At 38.0% G+C, this 23,555-nt stretch overlaps 2 protein-coding genes across 4 annotated transcripts in view; one reads left to right on the plus strand and one right to left on the minus strand.

Moving 5' to 3' along the window:
- Positions 1-23,236, minus strand: part of INVS (inversin) — an 84,038-nt gene extending 60,802 nt beyond the window's left edge. For 2 of the 3 annotated variants that reach the window (XR_012054040.1, XM_002190332.7), the window contains exons 1-3: positions 23,097-23,236; positions 19,390-19,559; positions 13,448-13,614 (exon numbers count right to left, since the gene is read on the minus strand). Coding sequence is in view for 2 of the 3 variants with exons in the window: in XM_002190332.7 (XP_002190368.5) it covers positions 13,448-13,614; positions 19,390-19,495 (273 nt within the window). In the remaining variant the exon portion in view is untranslated. Of the gene's footprint in view, positions 1-11,766; positions 11,838-13,447; positions 13,615-19,389; positions 19,560-23,096 lie in introns of those variants that run through there. The other variant, XM_072924439.1, reaches the window with a different exon arrangement.
- Positions 23,237-23,322: 86 nt separating this feature from the next.
- The window catches only part of ERP44 (endoplasmic reticulum protein 44), a 46,611-nt gene continuing 46,378 nt past the window's right edge, over positions 23,323-23,555 (plus strand). Inside the window, exon 1 of the mRNA XM_002192756.7 lies at positions 23,323-23,458. Coding sequence (XP_002192792.2) covers positions 23,402-23,458 — 57 coding nt within the window. The 5' untranslated portion in view covers positions 23,323-23,401. The remainder of the gene's footprint in view (positions 23,459-23,555) is intronic.

Here is a 23,555-nt window from a genome sequence, read left to right on the forward strand (position 1 = left end):
TGTACAATGAAAATAAATCAATTAGGTTAATGAAAATAGCTGTGATATTGCTGGAGAAAAAGAGAAAGAAAACATCACCAATAATGATGTCTGAGCTGGAGAAAAAAATGGGAAAAACTGGGGAAACCACAGATCACTGCCATGGCAAAGAAGTTGTCTGGGAAAAAGTATTTGGTAAGGATTTTCTTAGCAAGTGTTTGGTAAAACTCTATAAATAAAGATACTGAATTATGACACTATTTTTATCACAATGGATAAAACAAAAGATGGAATTTTGAAAAAAAAATCAAGAGAAGTGGATAGATTTTCAATAAGGTAAATATATAATTTAAAAAAAATAGGCTTGGGCTTGCTCATTTTGCCACAGTGTGTCTACACTGCAGACAACCACACAGTGCAGAAATGCTGGGTCAACTTCATGGATATTATGGATACTGAAGCCAGTCAGGCCACAGCAGCACAATACTTCTGTAGCTCAGCAACCTTCAGCACACTTCAAGCTGAGAGAGTAGGCTATGATGTCACTTCTTCATCTGTCCATCCTGTAGCTCACACCAGAAGGTTAAATGTGTTTAAATCTGGTTAGTCAGACTCAAAAATAAATATCAATATCATAAAGTCCAAGTTGGGGAAACAATGAAACCAAGCAGAGAAAGATAAGTCAAGAGAACTGGATTATGAGAAAACAAATGACAGAGATATAGTACCTGTCAGATAGTAATTGCAAACCCAAAAATTATTCATCATACATGAATTCAGGCTCTCACACAAAGATGGGTGTTTGAGAGCATGGCAGTTAATTTCAAAGGGATAAAAACCCCATGATTCCTGACACATAATGCCACTGAAATGTGATAACAGACAATGCATACAAGATTTCTGCCTCTGGAATACTTACACTATTGTACTCATCTATGAAGACAAACCTGAGATTAAGGGTGGGTTTGCCACTGTTTACAGCAGACCACCAGTAAAAATGATGTTGCAAGTCCAGATGACCATCAGTAAGTGCTGCAGAAGAGAGGGGAGTGGCAGGGGAATCAATCTAAATTGAAATACCAATAGTAAAACCACCACTTCTAAATAAATGACCTAACACGTAAGAAAAAAATCTGACCATTGAAATACCTAAAAGTCCATAAAAAATTAAAAAAGAAGAAAAATATAAAATTGTCTTTTGTTAAATTAACTGATGCAAAATAAAGAGCTTTATTCCAATGTCTAAAAATATTGCTATTTCCAGATCCGTTATACAGATAACTATGGCCAAGTACTACAGATCTCAAGGCAAATGTGTTACTTAGAGAAGGGGAATACTGGCATGGTTACAGTTAAGGCTTGCTTTGAAGAAAGTGGCAAAATAAGATAACAAATAAAAAACCTCACTATTTCAGTAATTTTATAAGCAAATCCTTTACTAAAATGTAGTCCTATTATTTATTCTTGTAAGGTAAGTATTAGCACATCCAAGACATTAAATTACTTGTTCTACCAGTGTAATGGGTCTTTCATTGGATTTATCTTATTTAGAACAACAGAAATCTTTCTCCAAGAAACAGGCAGAAAGCAAAGATCAACAGCAACAGTAAGAAAATGCAGGCAAAATTCAACTGATGATTTTTAACTCCAGTGCAGGACTGGATTATAATAATTACTCTACTTACAACAACTTTGAAGCAACTGCTTATATCTGAAAAAATATACTGGTATTATCAGACTGACATATCTTTACAACAAAATACTAAAATAAAATATTTTATTTCCTTACAGCTTCTATTAAGTGATTCCTTCCATTGACGGATATTTCTTCCCCCATGGCTTAATCATTTTTCATATATATTCTCTATCTGAGTAGTTAACTGGCTTTTTCTCAAGACATAAAACCAGTCTGATCTGGTATAACGCTGCCAAATCTGTTTCACACAAATTCTGCCTGTCTCAGAGAGAGAGTGAGAGAGTGCACACCACGCATCCTCATTAACGAGAAAGATATATAATTAAACAAGAAAGGGTTAAAGCGTATGTTAGCCTATTCTACTTTTCTATCTGTTACTTTTTAAAAAGCTTTCATATGTCTTCTTCCTTGTTTCTGAAAGCTAACCATTCCTTCTTCCTTTCAGGAAAGCTGACATTTGACAGCTTAACATAGCTGACAGGGTTACCCAACAGCTCACCCTCCCTATTCTCAATCCAATTAGACCTCTAATCCTCCAGATGAAAGGCCCAACTACTCACGTTCCTCATGACAACGACAGCTATTGATTATTTGTCACTACAGCTAACACCTTCTCTGTCGAGGCCACTCTGACAGAAGCAAACCTACCAAATTAGACAGCACTTTATCTGCCCTGGAGGCCAAATGGCACAACAAGTAAAGGCTAATAAATGGTATAAAAATGAACAAATCATAACATTATGACAGGTTGATCGTTGCCAGCAGCTTCACAGCTCAAGCTTGATGCTCTGTTAGACCTGTTCCTTCTCTTTTCTCTTCCACTCCTGCACCAACTTTGACTGAATTAAAGGCCAGAACAATTAAGGCATTTGACCAGCAAAGATAAGCTAGGATAGAAGTATCATCAAGGGACACGAATGTCAATAGCAGACTACCTTTTGTCAATAAAAACATTCCAGAGATGCAAATGCTCATGACTCTGCTCTCCACTAGGCTGTACTGACTCCCTTTGTACAGGGCTCTTGGAAAGCCAGGCAGACACTCCGGGAAAATTAACCCCAGAAAACCAAGCTTTGAGCTGGGAAACAGTGAGGCAAGGATCTCCACCACTGAAAAAGGAATCCCAATACCATGCTGGGTGACAGGGAGGTGCTACAGTTGTTATTCTATTTAATATCTACACTTTTTTTTTTCTTTGTAGCAGAGTGATAGAAACCAGGACTACATAACTTGAATTTATCATTATAAATTTGCTTCAATTGTTTTTTCTAGGACAATATGTAGTATCTAGTAACACAGGACCTCACAAGTCACATCACTCTCAGGCAAATTGAAACCATTTATTATTCTCAGGGTGGTACTATCCAAAACCAGTGAGATCAGAGGCACAGCCCCTAAACTGAGGCTGTTTACTACAGCAAACAATAGAAGAGAACATTTAAAAAAAACCCCAAAAAACCAAAATAAAACACCACAACCACAGGAATATTGTTAAAATCAGGCAACCAAAAGAATAATGCAAGTAAAAATACACAAGTTATTTAAACAGTTAAACAATTGATACTGCCCTGCCAAAATTAATTAACTGATTCCTCAACTATGCTAAAAGGAGTATGTTTTTCTACAAGGGATTCCTATGCTTCTGAAAGTACTTAATAACAGAAAAACATTATTAAATCAAATTACATGAAAACTTAATTTAAACTGTAAGTTTTATTTAAAGATATAAAACATGAATATCTGCTGTTCCACTGTAAGGAAAATGTTCTTGCTCAAAATACAGGTTGAAAAGATAAAGGACACTACTATGCAAGTGCACCACAATGTTAATTTAAGAAATCTAAACACTGTGACAAGATTTATTTAGTAAAAAAAAAAATAAACCAAAATATATAGTATTTTATTGTTTTAACTTCTTAGGCTTCCAATATATTCCTGGGGATGAGTACATAATTATTAATAGTTTCAACCAGACACAGATGATTTAACACTTTAATTATGGGGAGTACAGAACAAAATACAGATATTTAAATAAGTAGTTGGCAAACAGATCCTTTATGACTACTATTGCCTGGAAAATTTGAACCTACAGGACTTTTGGGTAAGTTGGCTCTCACAAAATTCGAGCAAACCTATAAATAAAATGTTACAATATGTAACATTTCTATGAATAAATTTTAATGATTACTATTCCACTCTAAAATGTACTCCAAATATAATAAATACTGCAAAGAAAAGACAAATACTGTCATTTTCAAATACTATACAGTAACATTCAGTAGATACATTTTTATTTACATTTTACACATTTTTAATAGCCTTCTATCCTTTCCAAAAGGAGACCAGTTCAGAATTCCTAATGTTGAGCCCCACAGAAGCACCTGTGTGAAGGAAACCTACAGAGGTGCAACTGACCTGACCCAGGGAAGACTGAGCAAACTCTTTCCAAACTGTCACTCATGTACAGCCACTTATGCCTATGCTGGTGACAGCGAGCTCACAGTGTTCTTGGAAGTTGTTCAGGTTTTGCTTTAAAACTCCTTTATTGTTTATGTTATGTTGTTTATGTTACAAACCTACTTATCCTAGGTTATAGTCACTGCTATGGTTTGCTCTTACTTAGCAGACTATCATTCTTTTTAACATACACCTTGATTAAAGAAAAATGGAACACGTATCATTCCCCCAGTTTGCTTTTATTTAAAAAAAAACAAAAACATAACAATGCTATGCTAGAGGACCAGGTGGTGCCAAATAGTGAAGAAAAACCACTGTTCTTAACACCTAATCTTATCAGCAAAATCTGTAGACGCCTTTAATATTGAGACTTACTAGCCCAATGAGTTGTCTACCTATTATTACTTGCGGCTTTCCTGCTGCAAGCCTTATTTATATTTAGTTTATGATCACGATTCTTGGTAAGTGAGAATCTTTTCCACTATTACAAGTCAGAATCAGAAATGGTACACCACTGTATTTTTCAAGCTGTGTTCCAGATGTGCCTCCTTGTGAATCATGCCTTACACAGAACAAGAACCAATCCACATATCTTCCCAAAAACCTTAGATGTATTTATTCTTTCTTCTGTTTAGAAAAATTATGTTTATTCTTTTCTTTCTGTGTTTAGATTATGTTTACAACCTCACAATTAAAACAAAATCCTTCAAAATATGGATGCTACAGTGGTGGCTGCCAGTCAACAACTGCCCCAGGCAAGTGGAGACCAACACTTCAAATGCATGTCAGAGGGAACACACTACACTCAGTCCATCCCTTTCCATGCTAATATACTCTACTATTGGGTAGACTATTGGGGTAAATACTCCACACATGTAAACCCTCTCCTTAAACATCCTTCATGCTCCTTCAGCTTTACTTCTACTATTCTAAATGCAGGGAAATACTATTTTGCTATTCCAACTGGAAGTAGATAGAACCATTCTGTCTACAGCAGGCTATAGAGCAAATCTGTCATATTTATAGAATAATTCATTTTAGCATGTCAGACAGCTTTATTTGTTTTCTTTCACCAGCCAATCCTAAACACAGACAGTAACAGACACTATGTTTTTTGGCTAGCCATGCTATAACTCCTTCAATGTGCAAAATGTCTGCTGGAAAGTAGCTATAGTCAGGGAGGTAGCCACAAATTGCAAGCAATACTTTCAAATATGTCTTACCAGAGTAAGTTAGTTTAGTAACCAACTGCTTCTAAAATAACTTAAAAAACAACAAGTGCCATTGATTATAGACATTCATACCATACTTATCAGTGAAGTTTTTACAGAAACCAAGTTTGATCTTACAGCTAGTCTGAAATTCTGATCTTGAACTTCAAGTCAAAAGAATACTTTGGCATGAAAATTTTTGCATAACCTTGTCTTAAAATATGGTTTCACGCTAACATAAAACCAGTGAGAAATCAGATTCAGATATCTTAGTATCTGCTGTGCAACTGAAATCTAACATGCAGAACAGTATTTCCACAGTTTTATCTTTTGCAGAAAAAAGAACTGGCTGGATTTTAACCCACATTTTGACAGTACAGGCAGACAATTCTTGGATACCATATGACTATAGCAGCTTAACACTTAATGAGGAAACAATAATGTGCATGTTCTTGCCTTGTTACAAGACATGACAAAGTGTGTAAGCTGAAAATGCACTGCCTGAATATGAGAATAGCATATCAGTATTGCAAAGTAGCGCCAAATTTCACTCTGAATCAAGACTTAGCAGAGGCAAATGGAAGTGTTAATGAAATCTAAAGCACAATCAAAAGCAGAATTAGGAGACATACAAGATCCTGAAAGAGAGTCACAGCAGCAATTTATCACACACAGAAAAATATCAATTTCAAAAGGGTTCCCATCCTTTCTGAACTCAAATAGGATGCTAAAATTCTTACCTATGGTTTTGAGAATAGTTTTCATTATTCCAGTGTTCATTTAGGAAATTCCAGCCTTGCAAGGTCTCTATTTTATTGTTCATTCTCAGCAGTGACAGAATAACTTCCTTGGGGAGTGTAGTGGGAATCAGATCTCTGTAACAATGCAAGTTTTCTCTTCTTAAATTTTTCCTGTAGCTATTTTTAACCATTTCAATAGGGTTTGCAGCACAGATCAATGGTAGTATCAACCAATAGCAAAAATAATTTGGGAACATGGGGCCTTGTGTTAAACAGGCAGAAAATAAATTGTTCTTTTGTAGAGTTCATTTTCTGTCAAGTCACTACCCAGTGAGCAGTTCCAAAGCTGTGAAAAGGGCTCAGGGGAAAGATGCGGATGGTACCAACCCCTTGGTAGCTAGGACAGCTTATCTGTAGTATAACAGACACACAAATCACACACAAGGAACTACTCTGCCTTCCACCCTTAAACAACTTCAGGCCACATTTACTAGAGAGAACTCAATGTTCAGGAAAGTAAAGAAAATATTTGTATTATGGTTGTTGTCTGTGGCTTAATTAATCACAAAGAAAACTACAGTCCCACATTCTAAAAACATCACTTCTTCTGGCAGGTCAGCAAAGAGTCCTGTTTCACATCCTGGTGTGTTCAGATTTCTCACATTTAATCAAATTGTATGTTCAGATGAAAATACCACAGAATGAATGTAAAGCTCATTTACATTTCAGGAACCTAATGCATAGAATAATATTACTCATTATGAGCTCTCACTTAAGGGGGAACATCATAAAAGGTTATTGGCCTGAGAAAAACAAGAATGTGAACTGGCCACCATTGTCTCTGACACAATCACTTATTTTCATTACACAGATTGGAAAAGAAAGTTAGAAGCACATGTGCTCTTTTATGCAGATCAAATACAGTCTGATGAAAGATCTCAGAGACTACAGCTCCAGGAAATACATCTTGGAAAAGGTAATGAGGGGAAAATGTATAAACTGGCTTCCAGGCAAGTTAATTTGAGAATTTTTAATACAAACACCTGTTATTTGCTCAGGAAAAGGAAAAAAAATTGTCTTTTTGCAGCTCTTGGACTAACTCATTAGATAAAGCTTGGGAATAAACTTTCATAGAATAAGTGAACTAAAGACTACCTTGTATTTCCAGTTTTCTACCATGTCTAATGCTTGCCACAGGCTTTTTTTGCTTTTACTGTTACTGCTGAGTATACAGGAACAGCCATTTTTTCTAGTTTAAGAAAAATCAAAGACCATTAAAATATAACCTCCTACTTTACACAGAACTCCTAACTGCATACCAGATGTACTGTTATTTATCAACAACCATGTCAGCAAATAAATAATATAAGCTACAGAATATTTAACACTACTAAAGTCACATTTTCCCCCTGGGGTTATATCAATCTTCCTGAAGCCAAAATTAAAATCCTCCTGACATTTAAGCATCCTGATAGATTATTTGGAGTGTATATTACTAGAAACCAACAAAAGAAAAATTGAATTTTTTCTTTTATCCCTATGAACACAAAAGGCTGTGCCTAAAGTATTCAGAAAGATTCAGGTAGATTACTCTCCAAAGTAAACAGATTGCTAATAACTGAGCACCCCCTGTGAGAAATTTCGAAAGAGGCAAGCCTGCTTTCCCCCCTGTCCCCCTAAATTAAACTGGAATTACTGAATGAAAGTGAAATGACAAAACATATACAGGTATTTTGGGTATGCAGAAATATTTCCATTCATAAGTATCACATGTGAGTGTTTCAAAAAGCTGTAACTTAACACTAGAAGCAAATTGCTACAAATACAAATGCCTGCAACTGGAAATGAATGCCTGTTGTTAAACTGTAATCCCAGTACACATATCTTCATAGCATGTTTATTTCATAACAATCTAAATTCTACAAGCTTAAATAATCTGTACCCATACAGTACTACAATTCCTCAGCGCAAAATCACTGACAAATTATGCTAATGATTCTAATTCTGTTGCAATCACTCACAGTTTCAGTTCCCAGTAAATTACATCCGTGTTCAGGAAGTTACAACCACCCTCTGAAACTCCCATGGTAATCTTTGCAGGTGCACTCCTGCAATAATTTGTATCATTTTTCTGGTGGGTTTGTATTTTTGAGGGTTTTTTTTGTGTTTGACTGCTTTTAATTCAAGTTTTGTGAAGTTAATTACTTGACCTGCCCCTTTTTCTTATTTTTCAAGGGGTGTGCACCCTTTTAAAATTGCTTGTGAGACCTGCCCATTTGAAAAGAGAGACCAAAGGAGTGGAACAGAAGAAAATCCAAAAGGAAAGACACCAAAGAATTTGATTTACATGGCCTTCTGCCTACAAAGACTGAATCACCTGCATCGTAAGGCTGATGAAAGAAAGACAGATACTATGAAAGATCATGTCAAAGACAATCAGAAAACGAGTTGCTAAAGAAATGTGTGCCTTGAGTTAGACTAATTTGTCACAGTTACAATACTGACAATACAAAAACTTACATCAGATGCCTAAAAGAAAGAATGAGCTAGTCAGTGTGCCCTAGAATAGTCATCTCACTTTAGGGTGAATGACTACACCCTCAAGTGAATTACTTTTAAGTTATCTACATGACTAGCTTATATGTAGATGTCTGCAATGAAGATCTTTGCAATGCAAATTTTTAGTTACAGGAGATTGTTCTCAGCCCATCAACTCACATTGCATTGTACTATATTATTTTCCATTGAAAGAAATATATACTTGTTACATTTAAGCAAAAGAAAGTTAAACTATCTCTTTATTCAAGCTAGCAATCTTTCTCAGAACAACAATGTATAAAACTTAAAAGCTGTAATACAAAGGATGCCCATCACTAAACAGAGGACTAACCATTAAGAACATAATTATCAGCATGAAACACCCACTCATCAAAGGTTATCGTATCAATATATAACCACAGGTGTTTTTTTAAAAAGCATTAGTGTTTCTAACAGTACGGCTGAAATTTCTGACCTTACCTTATTAATTTCAGGAACTTTCTGCAAAGAAAGGTGTCAAAATTCTTACCCTTAGAAAGGTGACAAGGGTAATAAGTGAATATCCAAACCCTTACTTCTTGCAAATAGTCCAGAATGTCACTAGTGAAGTCTGAGACAGAGATTATAAGAATCTTTTGTTCAGATGAGAACAGATGTTGAGATGAGAAGCTGACAGCTTTTCACCTAGCTATTGCTTTGTAGACATGATCCAGTGACAAAAACCATTTGAATGAAGCATGGCAAGACCAGGATGACACAGCAGCCCTGAGGACGGAGACATGAGTTTCCTCATTAACTGGTAAATACAGCCTGGTTATTAAAACACTAGACAGAGATGCTGAAACCATCAGATCACCTTCACTTCTTATCTGTGTTGAAACCCTTGGAACAGAAAGAACTTGTAAGAGCACTGGCCAGTCTGCCTAGGTATGAGATCAGAAATGGTTTTGGTAGAGACTGAATTGCTTTTATAGCAAGTGCAAAAATTCTGGTACTACTTATTGACACCCAAATCAAAATAGAGCTATTTTGACAAAGCATGGCTCTGAAAGATGTCTTCTAAGATGCTTGTGAAACAAAGTAAAGGCACTTGGAGTGCACCAGAATACTGGGGGGAGATCAACTACACAACTGCAAGTAACAAAGGAACTACCTCAGAAGGACATAGAGGTGCCATTAGGAAAAGAAAAAGGATTAAGGAACTATTGCAAAACTATCACATCAGATAATGTTTTATATGACCACATGTATAGTGCTGAAATCTTTACCTATAATTTCAGAAGAACTCTGCACTAGCAACAAATAAGAATCTGCATTTTGAACTCTAGATGTGATTGTTGGCATTTTGAAGGACTGGAAGAAATGCTTTTACAGAATGAACTCCTTATGTAACAGTAATGACAGCCATGATGGAAGCATAGGCTGCCTTCTATTCTGCAAACAATAGCTGAAAACATAAAACTTGCAGAGAGGTGGATGTTAGGACTAACATAATGTAAAGCTGATATGTACATATGTGTATGCATACACACACTCACCCAGTACAGCCATGCTTGCAAATCACACAGGTTGAGTCAGAAGCTAATTTTGCAAGTGTTTAATGGCATGATGTGTTACAGTTGTTCATTTAAGTCCTATCCAACCAGAAATCCATTCTAAAGAACAAAAGCAACTGAAGTCCTAATTAATTTTACTTAATACTGATGATTTATATGACTGAACTCAGGTCAATGACACATTTCTGAATATTTGTTCTATTATACGGATTAAAAAACCCACAAGCAATTTTATTAGGACTGAAAGACATGAAATCTGGCAGTTCTCTTACAGTGAAATATCCAGACAGAAAAGTGGAAACAGTTTAACCTCATCCTGCAGAGAACAAAACCAATTGTTTTTATGATAACCAGGATTACTAATGGCAGAGAGACCATCTTAAATCCAAACACATTAATGAAAATACTCAGCTCTCTTCAGTCCAAGACAACTAAATCATTGCTTCTGTTCGGCATTAGAAGAGCATTTTCTCACCAACTCTTTGCCTCTGAAACAGTTCTAAGGTTCCCAAAGAAAGGAAGCAGAGACCATTTTTTGTGAAATCAGCTGCAAGACTATTTCAGAGGAACAAGTGCAAAGGGACACATAAAGGCAGCATGTAAAATGATGACCTAAGTAGTCTCAAATATTCTGGCAACAAACTCGAACCCTCAAAATGTCTGTCTGCTGTGATCTGATGAGCAAGGTATCCCAAAAGCCCTTCAAAGAAACAGCAAAGAACAGCAAAAGTAATCCTGGTACTTAGACGAGAAGGTTCTGACTCAGGAAACCGTCCTTAATTTTACCTCCATCTGCTTTAATTAGCATCAGTATAGAAAGAAGAGTCTTTTCTTTCCCATCTCTTCACTGGTTGCATGTAAAGGACTGTAACTTAGCTTCTCTCTCCAAAGTAAAGGAGGTAACACAACTACAATTTAGGAATCTGAATCTCCAAACACTGCCCCTCTAAACACTTGTACCTGTGACTACCAATTAATAGGGATTTATAAAGTCATGTGAATCTGTTTTTGATGAAGCACAGGACAGCTACTGACTCTCAAGCTTGAACACAACAAAAACCATACAGTAGCCTGGTAAATATGTATATTAATGATTTACCAACAAGGACACCAGGTTTCTTTTTCTATCTGAAAGTCAGCCGCAGTGAGAGATTTTATTTTTGGAGAAAAAGAAAATGGGATGTAAACCAAAAGTATCAGCAAGAAATAAGCAGAATGCAAAACATTATTTAAACAGCCAAAACTGCATGAAACATCAAGTTGTTTTTAATTTTAATTTTACATATTTTTCAGAAGACACTCATGACAGAAATGTAGATCTAAAAATGTTAATATGGAAAGACTACAGACAAAATTTTACACACATGAAATGTTAATTTCATAAGCTGACATCAATAACAAGTAACTATTCAAAAGACACAGAAGGGAATTTTAGAGGACAGCTAAGTGAGGCAAATAAAAAGCATATGCAAGGGCTGTTTCCTGATCCTTTTTGCTATGGGGTGCATCACATCTATCTAATACCTTATACAGTAAGTGTGTGACTACATAAAATCTACGGATACAATCTTTATCTCATGCTGTTTTACCTTCCTTTTCCTTTGCACTGTCAACTGAAAATCCATCTAAGATGGTCCAAGTATCCCATGTTACAATCTCACTTTCAGCATTGAAGCAAGGTGTAAAGAGAATGGAGAGGACATGCAGTTAGAGGATATTACATCAAGGGAAAATCTCTCTTGCCTTAAATTGCTATAATACAAATATCCACAATATGAACATTCAGGCAAAGATTTAGACATGAATTTACATTGTTTTAATATGCTAAAATGTATTTTTAAAATCTGGGGAAAACATAATTTTGAAAATTGAGTTTTTAATATGGTTAAAATGTTCACGTGTCTATTACATCATAAAATCTGAATGCCTGAATGAATACCAAGCAAGTATATTACAGTAATTTTTTAACTCCCTGACATTGCTGCTTTTATGAAATACCTATCTTTGAAACAACAACATTTAAGTAAGCTGGTCGATCCCTTAGAAATACAAAACTAATCCTGGAAAAAAGATTATGATGATGACTGAATTATTTTCATCAGAGTGTAATGGTATGTAACCAAGCAAATGAATTAGCCTATTTCAAGTCAACTACAACCTACAATACTTTATTTTCCTGTAAGGGATGCAGTAACACAGACCATACAGTCCCTATGGACTCCCATGCAAATGTACCTGGAAAATATCACCTTATTATAGTCTTTTGAAGATGGTTTTCTATTTAACTGCTCCTTAATGAAGATCATGACTATACTGTAGCTGCCTTTACATAAACCTAATTAAAATAATATTATAAAAAAATGCAGATTGTAGTAAAACATCTGAAAAATGTAAGCAATTACAAACAGGTGACAAGGTTTATACAGAAATGGTTTGCTATGAAAATCATGGCAGGCATTGTAACTGGTACCGAAAGACAGCTCACACAGACAAAAAACTGCTAATTTTTGAGCAGTTACAGTTTTAACATACTTTAAAAACGAAAATAGCAAATAAACGGTTGTTTCTTTCAGTTTGAATTTCTAATCTTTGCTGTGGAGTCTTTTTCACAGTTTATGAACTGAAATGTCTTCATTAGCCAAAGACACTCCCCTTTTTTTTCTCCTCCCCATCAGCAGCCTGCTTAGTCTCCTGTGGAGATACTGTGGATACTTCCTCCAGGCCTAACCACACTCAAAATCTCTTCCATCTCTGAAGTTATACTTTCAATTGCCTTTTATTTTATTGTTGCATACTTCTTGAGCACTTCTTCGGGGAGACAATGTAACTGGACAGTACAATAGACTGAGACTGTAGAAGGAAAAATTATGCAGTCAGTAATGAACTGATGGCATCCCCCTGCACCACTGGCTGCAGGGTAAGGTAGAGAATTCAGGAGCTAAGTTAAGCCCAGGAAGAAGGGTGTGGGCAGATTATTTTAAAGTTTGGGATGATTTTAAAGTTTGGGTTTATTTCCCATTATGTTATATTGATTTGACTGGTAATAAATTAAACCAATTTTCCCAAGCTGAGTCTGTTTTATCTGTGACAGGAACTGGTGAGGGATGTCTCCCTGCCCTCATCTCAGCCCATGAGCCTTTTGTTGTATTTTCTCTTCCCTGTCAAGCTGAGGAGTGGAGTGATAGAGCAGCTTTGGTGTCCAGCCAGGGTCAGCCCACCTCACATCTGTGGTGAAAGCCCTGACTTTATAAGCACTTATACAGTAATTACCTTTTGTGCAGCAAGATGGAGAGCAGTTCTTCGGCTGCGATCAGCTCTGTTAACATCAGCTCCAGCCTTCAGCAATGCCTCTGCACAGTCCAGCCTGTCAGCCAGCACACAGTACATAAGTGGAGTTCTTCCAAACTGGTCCTCTTTATCCTTCAGCTCAGAGTTTCCTGAAAAAACCAAAACAAAGCACCCACTTAAACCAGAAAAATATATCAGTATCTAGCTAAAAGCAGTACTTTTTAAATTAAAAAATCACCTTACTATAATATGAACAGCATGTATCTCATTGTAATATGACTGGGCTGAACAAAAAATGGACTATGTGATAAACTCAAAGTCATTACATTTTGTCCTACTTTTACTGACAGTTACAGAATATTTCAAAATATATTTGCAGGAAAAAAGTAAATTCAGAAAACATTAGTTCCATGAATACACCTACTACCAGTAACATTCTGCAGTGGCGTAACTATAAATAATTTTCAAATAGTTACATGGATCTCAGCTGCACAGATTAGTTAAAAAAATAATGGCACAGAAGCCAAATGGGCCTCCTGAAACTTGTAAACTCTGTAACTAAAACAAATTTTGAAACCTACTCACAGCAATATTTATTTTAAAAGCATAAACATCAATATTACATCAATATCATCATTTACTTCAGGGTGCCTTACAATATGGAAACTACTAAAATACTTCTCAAGTCTTATTGAATTGATAAGGTTAGTAAGGCAGTAATCTCAGATCCTATCCAAAAAAAATTCAAAACACTATTCTTATTCACAGTCCAAAAAACCCTCCAAACAAAGCAGTTTCACTATAAAGTTTTGTATTTCCATGTCACCATATACAGGAAAGCACATTGAACTTCATGGGTATCAACTACCCCATGCATCCAGATTCTCCAGACCTCCAATGGAGAAACATTGTCTACAATTACCCAAGGAACATTGAATTTTACAGGCAAGTTAGTTTGCCTTTTTAATTATTCCTTTTTCTGCATGACTGTTGATGCTTCAAAAGCACTCCAGCAGAGGCATGCTGCTTCTTTACACAGTCTTTGCTCTCACCCAGCATATTATACTTATCTACATATCCAGTAATTTTATTCTTAATTATAATTTCTATTGATTCACCCAGAAGAAGAATCAAGGAGATTAAATATGAATTAAGGGGAATATCAAGAATTAAAATTCATTCCCTACCAATCAAGCCACTTACAAAAAACACTGCCAAGTAGAATGCTGCCAGTTAGAGAGATCATTTACTCACTCAATACATTTTTTAGTTCCTTTAAAACTATAGAGTGAATACCATGTCAATCACATTATTCACTCTGTGAAACACTTTTTTTTGCCTCAAAAGTGTGATTTGCATTGAGAGAAGTCTTTTTGCTCTGCAAAAAAAAAAGTTTAAGAATATTTCCAAAGTCTTCTGTGATGCAGATATAGAAAATTTTTTTTTATTCTTCACCTGTGGCCTTGTCTTCTCTGACTGCCACTTCACCTTGACAACCCACTGATTTTAAAACTAATCTTGATGCCACTAGCAGTTTACTAAAAACCAAAACAACAAACAAACAACCCCCAAAATATCCCACAAGAAGTCTTCTACTGGCCTACATCAAGCTTGCTCAGGGACAGGCTGGTTTCTGAACACCTTTTTGCATTATAATACTCACCTTCACACTGCTGTTTAGCCCGCTTCTCTGTATACACTGCAGTCCCAAGCATGCTTTAACATGTCATTGTTCCCAACCAATAAGCCAGATTCTCTAATTAACTATTTTCAATCAGGTGCTCTTCCAGTACTAGTTCAACATGGTCACTTAGACATCACTAAACCACATTTCACTGCTAAGTTTTAGCATAACTTCAACAGTGTCTTAAATGGTTTGAAGCTGATGGAACTTGAACAAATATATTAAGAGAACTACATAAATATTTATTTCTCCAAGTAAGACACAAGCACATGGGCTTATGCTCAGATAACATTGGTTCTTACATCAGCAGTGTCCAAAACCAGCACCTTTCTCTTAAATTCCAGTTCCCCTTCTGTTACAGAATGTTAGAGGATGTATAAAAAAGATTTAGAGACTTAGCAAAAAGCAAAAACAGCCTACAGCTCAAGTGCAACATAACTAAGTAGAGCAACAGATATCTATCAATGTTCATTTTCAGTTCCCAAAAAGTGATGTAGCTGATGACAAGGAGTTTCCATGACTGCATACAATCTGAGGGAAAAATGAGCAAGAGCTTCAAAACTTGATGTCAGTAATTTGCCTGAAGCCCCTGCACTATTTCTGAAGGTAAAGAAACTATCTTCAGCAGCAGGTTTTCTCCTGTTGTTTACCAGGGCTCTGTAAGGACCTTAGAATGGTTAAAACGCTGTGAGCATTTCCCTAAAAGGGTATCTTTATGCTCAGGCTAAGAGACAAGACAAGGGCGAGGAGCTACTATATCACCATCAGGTGCTAAGGAGAAATTAAGCTACTGAAAGTCACCAGCCACAATGCCTTGTGAACTTCACAGCTGCAGCAAATTACCACTTTCTTGGATCAAGAAAGCACAGGTAGCCTTCAAAACATTCACATTTAGGTACATAGCATACCTAAAATGTGCTTTGGCAAAAACAATTTCTCTTCACATACCTTTTACAATAAAAGTCCCATCAGAATATGCATTCCATAAGCTTATTGCCAATAGAGGTCATGATCACACCAGAATCCAGGGCCCAAGTCCAAAATTTAGCTCTCATAGCTGTACTTCATCACTTCCTCACACTCTATGCAAGCAATCATATCAGACTCTTAACAATGCTATGCATTTTTAACACCAGAAAAGGAGAAAGGGCAGGAGGAGGACGTGAATTCTCCCTAATTATTAAAAGACAGACCATTTCTTGTCACTTCCAAGAATTTTGCCTGCTGCAACACTTGAGATTTATTCTACCTCCCACAATATAGAACAGGCAAGAGAGAAGTAGAGAGGAGGATCAAACAATAGCACACAACTGCATATTTGTAACCCATAGTTTAGTCAAAATTTACAATGAAACATCACATCAGAGATTTGGAAACATTTGGATGCAAGCAATGCATGATAAGGGTTTTAGAACGAGGAGCTGGACTGAACAGACACTTCAGTATAATGACTATTGTAATCATTGTTATGTTCTTTTAAATAATAAAAACAGTAGATGCCTCTTCTAAGCATAAAATGGAAAATGATTTTCCAAATACAGGACTAACTTTTGCTCCTTTTTCCCTAGGATCAAAATCATACAGATGGATTTTAACACTGTAGAACTGTTAATTAAAGACATGTTCAGCATTGTGTAAAACACAGGAAAGAAAATACTGTGAGCATTCTCCAAAGCCCAAGAATATACAATGCTAAAAACATGATACAGTACAGGACAACTCATGCAATGCAAACAGTTAGCACATTCATGTTAGAACACTGGTTGTACAATTAACACTTGGCATGTACTTTATGGTATTTAGCACACAGGCTTTTTAGAAAGTCCTGTGATTAAGCATTAGCAGTGGTTAACATATAGAGATTTGTTCCAAAGCGCCCTTTCTCTAAATAGATTTTCTACCTACCTTTGATTCTGTCTGTGCTTCTTTCTGGCACAGGGCATCAAAAGGAACACACTATCCAGAATACACTGTATTATTTCAAATACCTATCCCTTTAAAATTCATCCATGCTCTAGTTATATGCAAATAAAGCATCTATGTTTGTATACAGCCACACACACTCCCAACCAAGCTACAGATGGCAGAAGGAAAAATCACCAAAGAGGTTTGAGGGGCTGCTCCAAGAGACTGCTTGGCCAGCCTCTACGCCCTTCCTATGTTAATAACTGAACAGGGAAAGCAGGAAGAGGAAAGTAATAATGAACTTTGGGGCTAAAAGGGCTTTAGCCCTTTTAAACTTTTGGGCTCCTCCCTGAAAGGAGGAGACAGTCAGGACTTTCCACCCCTGCATCCACGGCTAGCTATGTATCCAAGATGCAGAGCTTGGCTGTATTAGAAAAGTGTTGTTAAGCAATCCAGCCCATATAATGCTTTTGTACTGTCCTGAATTAGCTGCTGCATGCAGTCATGAAATTCAGTGAAAAGCACCAATTACTCAATTTGCTTCTGGCATCAAGTTATGCTTTCAACAGTGACTGGTAAACAGCTAAAAATATTACTCTAATGCATTCTTCTTCTGCTAGGCAATAAATGAAGTTTTGGGTTGGTTTTTTTTTTTTTTTTCTTTTTTGGTCCAGTTCTGGAAAAAGTAAGGTCTGTGTCATATCCTGTCAAAACACAGCAAAGCAGAAAAGCCAAATTTTTTTTGCTAGTACAGTAAATGCTACAAGCATTGTGCAGTTTTCTCTCCCATGCAAAAGTAAAACAGCATTTTTATCTTGTTGCTGCTTGATTATTGTTAAAAGAAGAGCAATTTTCTTATCTGGTTCTAACAGCCGTTTTGTGGTATATTTGACAAGATGTACCAGCAACAAGAAATATTTCCTTCATGTTTCCAAAAATATACTTTTTGGCTCTGAGATTAACAAAACCACACTGAAGTTAGCAAAAACTCTTTGTTGCTTCTTCAGAATTTGAAAGCCCACACTTTTTTCACCTCCACATGTAGGCAGAAGGGTTTTTTAGAAACGTGGGTATTTAAAGCTAGACTGTAGCTGAATCTCACAGATTTCTAGAATGATATCTCCATATCATCTGCTGTTTATAAAATGTTTTTAAAAAGAGCAAACAGATAGCATTAAATGCAAACAGTATGTGTTTGAATCATCATATGAAAAAATAAAGTTGAAGGCCCAACAAAAAATGTTTCAACAAGCGCAGCTTCTATAAAGTCAGTTCCCTCAAATGTGTTCCTGTTGGAGTCAAATCAGTTCTAGTTATGTTTTGAGAAAATTAGATACGCCTTGTAAAGAAGAGCCCCTTACTGCTGTCTGTACAGCTTAGACAACACATCCATACAGGTCTTCACCTTGCCTTCAACACAGGTCAGTAGAAGACACATAAAGAAACCTGACTGCTGGTTTCATGCTATTAACATTAAATCCCTCACGCACATTAAAACTGACAGTAAGTGGCATAAATACAGACTGTGCTTCTTACTATTTCACAGTCCTTCAACCTTTGCTAAGCTCTGGGAATAGGATTTTCCAAAAAACACTGAGCAAATAGAGCTTCTTCAGTATCACATGGAATTGCATTTAATCAGAATCTCTGAAAAATCCAAGCCTTCGCCTTCCATATGGCAGCCTTCCAAATATACGCAAGACTCTTTTTGGAGCATAGAATATATACTACTTTTAAAAACTGTTAACTGTTAAACAGGAATGCCATACCATTCCTGGAGGGCAAGGGAAGGCACAATACTGGGCTTTTTAATGGATGTGAATTTTTTTTACTTCAGATTGAATAGGACTAGACTCTTTCATTACTTTTAATTTCTCTTGAGAAAGATTGCCAGTCTATCAGAATCAAAGTAATAAATAAGGCTGGCTTATTTTGTTCACAAATACTACATAGTGACAAGACTTCAGAAACAATAATGAATAATCTCAAAAAACACATTTATCAAATTTCCCAAAAAGCAATTAAAAAAATTAAGCATTTGCAGCTAAAGTATTTTGGCACAAAGCACTTCTCCAGAACTTCAAATTCCCTGAAAGGATAGCTATCACTTACTGATGTTCTTATCACTTACTATTTTACTTCACAAAGAAGTACCAATCAAAGTCAACAGGTAATAAAAAGTAAGAAAAATCAGTCATATTTTCAGGGCAACATTTACTCTAGAAGCACATATAACCAAGACATCAAAAGTATCTTAAAGATCAGAGCTGTAAGTCAAAACCAAAAAGCTTCAGTCCTGAAATAATCCAAATGCATCTACAATGCAAACATTTACCTGCTATTAGCTTTTGGAGGGTACTCTTATCTCCATTAACAGCAGCAGCATGCACTTCAGACGCTAACGAGGAACCACTGAAGAGGCAGTTTGCTGAAATATTCATACTCTTTCAAGGTATTACTGTAGGTCAGATCTGTGCCACCAACATTTTTTGTAGAAATTCAGTTCTAGAAAAAAAACCAAAATCACATTAATAACACAGAATTATTTTCATAATGAGTCATTAACATTATTCAAACAATGTTAAAGAGAACAAACTTCTGTTAAGAATAGAAAAGAAAAAACATGGGTTTTATCTGTGAATTAAATCTACCTCTAGCCAAAATTCACCAGACAAAAAGCCTGCATTAAGAAATATATACCTATATATTGTAGTTTCACTACCTTAAACACAAACTTTAGTCTATAAACTTTGCAAAAGTCTGTAAAATGTTTCTGTGCAAATCAGACTCTTCAGAGTGCTGCCATGCATGCTTTAATGCAGTAACCAATAAAGTTAGTTATCAAGTATCAACTTATTATAGTCCTGCATATAGAACCACTGAATCCTGAACTGGAATGAACACACTGGGACCACTGAAGTCTAGCTTCTGGCCCTGCACTGAACATGCCCAAGAATCACCCCATGTGCCGAAGAGCACTGTCTGAACACTTCCTGAACCCTGTCAGGCTGGTGCTGTGACCATTCCCTGGGGAGCCTGTTCCAGCGCCCAAACACCCTCTGGGTGAGCAACCTTTTCCTAATAGCCAACTTAAACCTCCCTTGACACAACTTCAGGCCATTCCCTTGGGTTCTATCACTGGTCACCACAGAGAAGAGGTCAGTGCCTGCCCCTCCTCTTCCCCTCACAAGGAAGTTGTAACTGCAGTGAGGTCTCCCCTCAGTCCCCTCTTCTCCAGGCTGAACAGACCAAGTGTCCCCAGCTGCTCCTCATACGACTTTTCCTCAAAGCCCTTCACCGTCTTTCAGGTGACGGGAGAGCCTTCCTCTGAATGCCCTTGAATGGCTTCATATCCCTCTTATTTTGTGGCACCCAAAATTGCCCCCAGCACTTGAGGTGAGGCTGCCCCACTGCAGAGCAGAGCAGGACAATCCCCTCCCTTGCCCAGCTGCTGATGCTGTGCCAGATGCCCCTCAGGACAGGCTTGGCCCTCCTGGCTGTCAGGGCACTGATGACTCAGGTTCAAATTGCCATCAACGAGCTCCCTTTTCCACGGCATTGCTTTCCAGCATCTTATTCCCCAGTCTGTCCATGCATCCAGGTGCAGAATTCAGCTTTTTGCCTCGTTAAAATTCACACAGTTGGTGATTGCCCAGTCCCATGACTTGTTGAACTCTCTCTACAGAGCCCCTTTGCCCTTGATGGAGATAACAGCTCCTCCCAATCTTGCATCATTTGCAAACTTGTTTAGTATCCCTTCCAGTTGCACATCCAAGTCAATAATTAAGATATTGAAAATCACAGGGCCAAGGATGAAGCTCTGCAGAGCCTCACTAGTGACAGGTCCCCAGTCTGATGTCACCCCATCCACTGTAACCCTTTGTGCCCAACCTGTTTCTCACCCAACACATTATGTGTTTATCCAGTTGTGTATTGGACATTTTGTCCAGGAGGATACTCTGAGAGACAGTATTGAAAGCTTTACTGAAATAAAAAAAAGATTCCATCACCTGATGTGTCACCTGACCTTACTTCCCTAGGGCATACACCTTCTTTTTTTCCATTAGCTCCAAAAAAAGATCCGTGGTCAGCCATGCCAGCCTTCTACTTTGTGTGCTTGACTTATGACACTTTGGAATTGCCAGCTCCTGTGCTCTTAGAAGGTGGTGCATGATCAGCACTGATGAACCCCAGCACCTTCAAAAGAATTTTCTCAGGGGATCTTACTGTCTAGTTCCTTCGTTTTCTTCACATTTTACCTCTCAACAAATAAACTAAAATATAAGAAATCTCGAGGCAGCAGCACAAAATTCAGCAAATAGCAAAGAACTCAGTGAAGCACCAGAAACATCCCAATAACATCAACAATAATTTTTCCATAAAACTGACTGCATAGAGAATTAATAATGAAAGATGTTAATACTTTCCAGATGAAAGCAACAGTTATTTCTGCATAAAGTGTTAGTAATTATACGGGTGAGAGAAGCAACCCATTACCTCTACAGCAATTCCTAGTAAAGTATTATGATTCCATTGAATGGGTTAATTCTGCATCAGAGAAGTTTTGAAATATTAAGAGGGATTAGAAAGGAAAATTTGCAACATTCTTCAGATATTTTTCGCATTTAGGTAAAACCAGATTAACTGCTGTCTGGAAGATTTGCTGGATAAAAACCCCCATTACCAACAAAAAAAACCAAACAAACAAAAAAAAAATTTAGTCAATAAAAATCAAGAAACAAGTAAAAGATCTGCTTATAAAATGCTACATAATTGGCAATATCTGTAATATGCGTAATATTACTGGAATCAAGTAAATAATTCACTTTTCTTCTTTAAGCTAACATGTAGAAAAGTATTAGCCTTCTCAAGTCATTTAAAATGAAGGCACTCTCACATGGACATCAAGGCCTCTTCAAGGTGTGTGAAATTTCATAGCAAACTACAATATGTCTACTTTGCATTACGCAGATAGCAAGAAATATGTCATTTTCTATTCAGCAAAACACGAGGTTGTTAAAATTCAAACATGATAGCACAATCATGCTATGAAATTTTATTGATAGTTTCAAAGTGAAGACTGAGCTTTGAAAAAATATCAAAGATTTTTCAAATGTGAGTTAGTGCACAAGATGTTCATTCTGCAGATCAAAGAGCACACATTCTGTAGTCATAGCAGAACTGATAAAGGCCAAGTTTCAATTTCAGAGTATAAAAAATACATGACTTGTATGTATATCAATGTGCGTGAGTGTTTGCAGCTTATGAAACTGACAGGCCACAAAATCTTTGCAGGGCCACACAAAGTCTGAGACTGTCAGGCTTTCTTTGAAACCAAGCGAGTCCTAACTTGAAAAGGGCTGATGTAAAGGATTTTCTTCTAAATGGTGTTACACCCCGTCTGCCTCCTTACACTCGTGCGCATACTGGGGAAATGTGACAAACGCAGAGAGCAGCCTTCTGTGATCTTTTTGAGACAGCTCTGCGAGGTCTCAGAGCATGTACGTATTTGCAAGGTCCAAAGTTTTACTGGAAGAGGGCGAAGCTCTGAATTTTAGACGTTCTGCCTTTTCAGCATTTACAAGTGAGGAAGCGACAGAAAGAGCAAATCTGTTGAAGCGCCAAGGAATACACATCAATGATGACGTTCTGCCCGAGCTAAAGTTTCCCAGCCCTCCCCGCAGCCGCGCTGCCCCGTCACACACAGGCTTCCAAGCAGAAAGTTTCGTCCCAAACTCCGAGGACACGATGACCACAAGGTGCACAGTGCCGAAATACCACTTCTGTTCCCTAGGCCAAACCCGCGGGCCCAGTCCCGGCTGAAGGCACAAGGCGGGATCCAAGGGAAAGGCGGACAGCCGCTGGGCACCGGCGGGGAGCGACCCAGAGCGGAAGAGGGTGCGGTGCCACGGGACAGCCGCGCCACCACGGCGGGAAGGGTTAACCCTGCCTCGCCCAGACCACGAGAGCCGCCTTCCTCCCTCCTTCCTTCCCTCCCACCTTCTCCCCAGCCCGGCGCCGCAGCTGCGCCCCGTAACTCACCTCCACCCCGCCCTTCTCCTCATCGCGCCACCGCCCCCAGGCGCCGCCCCGCGGGCAGCCCCGGTGCGCTCTGGGTTCCACGCCTCCTCTCTCGCTCCCTCTCCTTTCCTTCCTCCTCCTCCTCGCCCTCCCCTTCCCGGAACTACGCTTCCCGGCGTGCCCCGGGAGCGCGCGGCGGAGCGCGGGCCCCGCGGTGGAACTTGCCCGGGTGTTTCCTGGCGACGGGGGAAGTGGAGGAGCCGCCGCCGCCGCGGAGAGTGGGAGCCGCGCTTCTCCCCTCCCCGCTCCCGGGCGCCCGATCTACCATGAGACCCGCCATCTTCCCGCTCCAGCCTGACCCTGGCTGCCTCCTGCTCCTCCTGGTAAAAGCCGCCGGCTCCCCGCTGCCCTTCCCTTCGCCGCGCCGGCTCGGGCAGGGCGGCGCTGGGGTGGCCGGCGGGCCCGCCCGGGGCTCCTCTG

This window comes from Taeniopygia guttata, chromosome 2 (genome assembly GCF_048771995.1).
Source record: "Taeniopygia guttata chromosome 2, bTaeGut7.mat, whole genome shotgun sequence".
NCBI classification, from domain to species: Eukaryota; Metazoa; Chordata; class Aves; order Passeriformes; family Estrildidae; genus Taeniopygia; species Taeniopygia guttata.